The sequence below is a fragment of the Cydia splendana genome, unplaced genomic scaffold (genome assembly GCF_910591565.1).
Source record: "Cydia splendana unplaced genomic scaffold, ilCydSple1.2 scaffold_111_ctg1, whole genome shotgun sequence".
Taxonomy (NCBI): Eukaryota; Metazoa; Arthropoda; class Insecta; order Lepidoptera; family Tortricidae; genus Cydia; species Cydia splendana.
The window spans coordinates 197,427-203,908 of record NW_026946837.1 but is presented as its reverse complement, the minus strand read 5'-3'; the positions used below and the strand labels follow the sequence as shown (position 1 = coordinate 203,908).

Below are 6,482 nucleotides of genomic sequence, written 5' to 3'. Positions count from 1 at the left end.
TCGCGTGCCATGCACTGACCGTCAAAAATTGTCGGCGAGGATATTTTGTCGGTGCCGAAACGCTCCGTGCACGGCACGCAACGTTGCAAGAACGGTGCCTGCAGGCTGCGAAACGGTGAGCCCGTTATAAACGCGTTGCCATATTTCTTGCTCGCTCTTGCCAGTCTGATAACTATTTGCTCGCTCTTTGTGACGAGTATTGCTCTCGCGAATAAAACGCGGGTACTAAGGGGATGAAATGCGGATGCTACGGAGATTATAGGCGGATGCAATGGGGATGATACGCGGTTACTACGGGCACTAAACCCGTTATGTACGGATATGAAACAATGTGGACACGGTGTAGTGGGCATAGTAGCCCGTATCGCGTCACATTCCGTGCCTGATACGTTCACAGCACGGTCATGGTATGATACGGTGTGGTGGGCAGAGACCTTTAGGGTTAAATACGTTAAGTTTTGTACAAAATAGTAGCCTTTAAATAATAAAAAAAAAATAAAAAAAAAAAAAAATCGTTTATTTCAGATCATTGATCCATAGCGTTGTTAGTAGGTATAAACTTAAAAACTATGTTAATTACTAAAAATAAAAGAACGAATGAAAACTATAATATAAAAATAAAAACTAATGACTAAAAACTAGTATTTGGCAGATGTGTGGCCATTGCGAGACGAGGAGCGCAGGTTGCCATGCTCTATTTAGCTCTCCCAATTGCCACCTCCACCCAAAACTTTGTAATCGGGCAGTCGAGGCGCTCGGCCAACACCCTGAGAAGACTGTTGCTGCTGCCGCGCACCCGCCTCAGCATGGAGGCGATTCTTTTCCGCCTAATGGCGAAAAAGTCATCTATTCGCGCCTCGGCGAACATGCCGGACGCACTACAGTGCTTCGGCAGCCGCAACAGCATCCTCAAGATGTTATTATATTGAACGCGCAATGCGTTATAGGCTCGTTGTGTAAACTTCACCCACAGGCTGCACGTGTAGAAATTCTGACAGTAAGCTCTAAAGAGCGTCAATTTAACTGATTTATTACACCGTGCGAACCTGCGGGCGAGCATGTTGCCTCTCACTGCCGTCGCTCTTCTCTCCCTTTCCAGATCCAGATCATCATTCAACTCATTTGTGAGCATATGCCCCAGATACTTGAAGCGATCTACAACTTTTAGAGGTGCGCCGCACAACATGATCCTCGGCTCCGTAGACGGGTTATACTTACGAGCTTTGAAAATAAGAAGCTCACTTTTGGCCGTGTTGTATTTTAGACCATGCTGCTTGGCGTATTCCTCACATATATTGATGAGCTGTCGTACTGCATCAGCCGAGGGCCCCAGCAAGGCCATGTCGTCCGCGTAACTTATATTATTGCACTTGTCCATACAAGTAGCATGGGTACAGCATTTGCAAAAGTGTTAGGCTGCGTTCCCACCAGAGATGTGCGAGGTTGCGTAGCGAGGGATGTGTTTGTTAAGAAGCAATACTTCAAACACTTCATTTGTTTTCCTCGCTTAGCGTGTAGTGATAGTATTAAATTGGTCCTTAAAACCACATCCCTCGCTACGCATATTCGTACATCTCTAGTGGAAATGCAGCCTTAAGGTTGTCATTTTAGATAAAATCTGTTGCAATAGTATTTATTATTAACATTTTTATTAATCAATAGGGAGTATTACTGCAATGTTCTGCCGCCAGAGTGCAGCACTAATTTGTTTAGTAAACCATAGAGTAACTTAACTACGCCTTAAAAAGATTTTTTGCCAAGTTTTTACTATGAGATGCATCAAGGCGGTTTATTTACACCAGGCCCCTATTTCACCACCGTGACAGGTGCGACAATTGTCGACATCACTGTTACTGACGTCACAGGCCTCCATAGGCTACGGTAACCGCTTACCATCAGACGGGCAGTGCGCTTGTTTGCCACCAACATGTTAATTAAAAAAAACTCCACTATATCGCCAGTTAATAAATACTTATTTTGCGAAGCTAATGACAATTGTCACAAGAAACACGACAATTGTCACGAAATTGCGACACAGAACTCATTTGCTGTCAAGAATTACCGTAAGTTCTTTTAAATCTTGTGACAATTGTCATCATTATCATCATAAACATCGCAAGAGAAATACCTGTTTTTTGCCGATATAATAAAGTTTTTTTAAGTAATACAATGATGGTGACAAACAGGAATACGGCCCGCCCGATGGTAAGCGGTAACCGTAGCCCATGGATGCCTGTGACGTCAGCAACAGTGACATTTGTCGAATTGTCGCACCTGTCACCGTGGTGAAATAGGGGCCAGGTGGCCTACCGCGAAACGCGAAAATCGAAATTTTGTTATCTGCCTCTCTATCGATCGAATAAGGAGGAGTGATAGAGAGGCAGAAACCGAACTTTCGACTGTCGTGTTTCACGGTAGGCCATGTGATTGTGTTAGTCACGCCCTCTACGCAGAGTTTTGCGTAATATTCCCTATTGTCACAAACTAAAGATGGCGCTCAATGTCAACAAAGGGGTAAAAACAAGTAAATCATAAGCACAATAAACACTACCTACTTGACCTATTCTATATACCCTAACTTATATTAACATATTATACTAACCATAGAAAGCTAGAGTAGGTATATTCGAGAACATTAATATTCTAAATCACATACAAATTTCAAATCACTCTAAGGACCTTTGGACCTTGCCGAACGCTTCACAATTAAGTACTCATTTTAAGGTTGTGCGCCATTAATAAGCGTCAGAAACCTGCCTAGTTGAAATAACGGTCACTTCAATTAGATAAAGTTTTAAAGCCCCGGAACCTCCGGCCCAGACACGGCCCGGTCTAACGTGAGTCATCCTTTATTCGTACTTATACACCTAGGAACTGCCAAGTGCCAATATCATTTTTAACAAAATTAGACCCGACAAAATAAGGGCCACATTTTTCTCTTATTTTCGTACCTACTATCAAAAAGAATAGATAGTATAGAGGGGTCCTGTCATTGTAAATTTTGTAGTCACTGTAAATTTACTGCCATCTATCGACACACGACTAAAACTCAAAATGAAAACGTATAAAGTTATCAAAAAATGTATATATATGGATAAATGATTTTATTATTTTTATATCATTTTGATCCATGTTCATTCAATGATATCTATGTGTTAAAATTGTTAAATATGAAACGGTGTCGTCACGCCATCTAGCCGAGGATAGGCTAAAGGTGTGTGCGCCATCTATTCGAGAATGACTTTTGCTTGAATTCCGAGGCACGTTTTTTCCTTAGACTTTATTCGTCTTATACGAAGTTACATATGTCTTTGCTACTATGTACAAATACCTAAGTTCTATTTCTGCATAAGACAAAGTTCTAGAAATCTGGTAAAAGTCAATTACTGTTATAACATGGACAGCTATTAATTATGTACAGTCAACAGCAGAAGTTGCTAAGCGGATAAGGTGTTCAAAATGATCTCGACGCGACTTTAATATTAAGTGAATAAGAGCGTGCCAAGTGAATTTTGAACACCTCGCCCGCTTAGCAACTTCTGCTGCTGACTGTACTTATCACGCTCGTTACGCTGTTTTTTGTCGATTGGCCCTCTTGTTTGCCCCCATGCCCCCGTTATGGTAGCATAATTTTTAAAATCAAATATCCTAAGTACGAAATTCGTAAAGACAGAACATCGAAAATCAAAATGTCTAAATGTACACAATGCCTAAAGATGCATGTCCTACGGTTAATCGACCAATTTTTTTAATGTCTAAAGTACAATAATGCTAGTGCACGAAAATACTACGACCTTTTTTCGTACGTCCAAGTGACCTAAGTTTAAAATGTATACATTGCAAAATTTCTAACGACATTTATTTGTCCTACAGTTACCTGGATCTTACCTTTTTTTTTTATTTACTCAATAAAAATACACAGCAATATATTACACATATTTTTTCGCCAAACTGCATGACAGTTTGTTGGCGAACGGTAGCACTCAACATCTTCCTTAATCTACTGTGTAAGGTATAAGTAGCAATACTCCACAATAATGTAATTAACTACTATTTAACGCAACTTATGTATAAAAAATTGTCTTTCAATAATTAAAAAATAACTGCTATAACAATTTTACAGTGACTAGGTAAATACTATGTCTATACCGAATGACAAACAATGACCTTTTATTTATGTAGACGTGTGACGTTCATAGTTGACAAAATTAAAAATTGATCCAACGATTTTGACAGCTTGACAGGTTGGCGTCACCCATACGCCTAACTAAATATAGGTTCCGGAACCTATATTTAATGGCTCACAATCGTGCGCCTGGTACCATATCTACCTCAATTTACTTACATCTATGATGACAAATCAATTTATAAAAATAAGTAACATTTTTGTAATATGATCTTTTACCAGTTATTAGCTGTAGTATTTATAAAATACCTATTAATGTTATAGCAACATTAATACCTATTAATGTTATAGCAACATTAATACCTATTAATGTTATAGCAACATTAATTACAAGCAGCAAAGCAGAAATTACTCCGCTGCACGCTAATTTTGTATTAATATAAAATTACAGTGATATATTTACTTGCGTCGTGTTAGGGCAAAATTAGCCCTCTCTAAGGGTTAACATGACGCAATTCTATTGCTCTATTGTTTTCTTCTCCTCTGTGTAGTCTTCTCCGAGCTCTTTGGTCGTTTTCCAGGCGCTAAAAAAAAAAAAATGTGTAAGTAGGGGAGACCAAGGAGAGTTGAAACTAATTTTACAGTACATATGGTGCTACTTTCCCGCACTAGTGCGAGAAAGAGCACTTTTCGTGCGTATGTCAGAAGTTTAAAGGGCCATATGTACTGTAAAACGTTGTACGATACACGTGCGAATAGGTAACTCACAACTCGTGTCGATTTAAAACACTCCCTTCGGTTGTGTTTTAATTTATCGCCACTAGTTTCCTCTTTTCCGCACTTGTATCGTAAATAACTATTACAGTAAATATGGTCGTTTTTTCCCGCACTAGTATGTAAAATAGCACTTTTCGTGCGTATGTCAAAAGTTTAAAGGGCCATATGTACTATAAAACGTTCTACGATACACGTGCGAATAATTTAAAAGCGACAAGATTTCCTCTTTTCCGCAGTTATATCGTAATTTACTATTTTGATATAGTTTCTCAGAAAGTGCTACTTTACGTAGCTGTTTAGCGTGCGGAAAGTAGCTTATCGCCAACTAGTGCTTATCGCTTTTCCATTTTTTTAATTTATACTTGTTGCAATTCACGACTACTTATTGATGAGTGTTAAGTACCTACTGCTTATATTTTAATATTGAATATTGAAATTATTGAAAACCCGTTCTTAATAAGTTTTTTCTTATTGCAAGCATGTTTTAAGTTTCCAAAGGCAAAATTCGATATTGGTTTTATAAATATACGATACACAAATAATCGTAAATAACGATACTTAGGTAACAATAGTACAAAGTTTCATATTTACAATTGTTTGTGTCGTATAGAACATGCATTTGAAAAAAAAAACTTTCATTGCATTGGGTTCAATAATGACAACAAAAACCATTCTAGTCGAATAAAAGCAAAAAATAATCGGCCAAGAGCATGTCGGGCCATGCTCAGTGTCGGCTTTCGTAGTTACCATTCTGTCAAAATAGGCCAAACGGGGGCTATTTAATTAGTAAGTATCATATATAAGGGAGTACCTTTGCAGCGCTTTTTGTACATTACCTACGTATTTTTACTAAGAAAAGGCGATTTTTTGCAATAACTCACAAACGACTAGACCGATCATGTTCGCTATAGTTTTCATTGAAAGTATTTATTAAGCTCTTATTTCACAATTTTTTTCATATTTTTTGGACTCGTGGTTCAAAAGTTAGAGGGGGGTGGACATTTTTTTTTTTCAGAGCGCATATTTCCGTAAATATTAAATTTTTAACTATATCAAAAATGATTTTAGCAGACCCTTATTTGGTTTGAAAGACCTATCCAACGATACCCCACACTATCGAGACAAAGAAAAAAAAATAACAAAAAAAACTTTTTGTATGGGAGGTACCCTAATAAAAATATTTTTTGTACTTTTTATTTTACCATTCTGTCGCAATGTATGATTTATGTATCCATGCCAAATTGCAGCTTTCTAGCACTAAGGATCACGGAGCAAAGCCTCGGACAGTCAGACAGATAGACTTGGCGAAACTATAAGGGTTTCTATTCTAGGTGACTACGAAACCCTAAAAACACCTCTTCATAACGTCAAAAATGTTTACTGTGAAAGATTGAACTTACTTCCTTACTGGTTCTTTTTCTTATTTTTAGGGTTCCGTAGCCAAGTGGAAAAAAACGGAACCCTTATGGATTCGTCATGCTGTCTCCGTCTGTCTGCCCGTCCGTATGTCACAGCCACTTTTTTCCGAAACTATAAGAACTACATATACTGTTGAATAATACTTTTCAGAGTGGTAATT

The 6,482-nt window shown here is 38.2% G+C and overlaps 1 protein-coding gene across 1 annotated transcript; it reads right to left on the bottom strand.

The window, feature by feature from the left end:
- Positions 1-694: 694 nt before the first annotated feature.
- Positions 695-1,342, bottom strand: LOC134805439 (uncharacterized). The gene has a single exon (XM_063778746.1). It carries the CDS (start codon positions 1,340-1,342, stop codon positions 695-697), a length of 648 nt encoding a protein of 215 aa, XP_063634816.1.
- Positions 1,343-6,482: the final 5,140 nt, after the last annotated feature.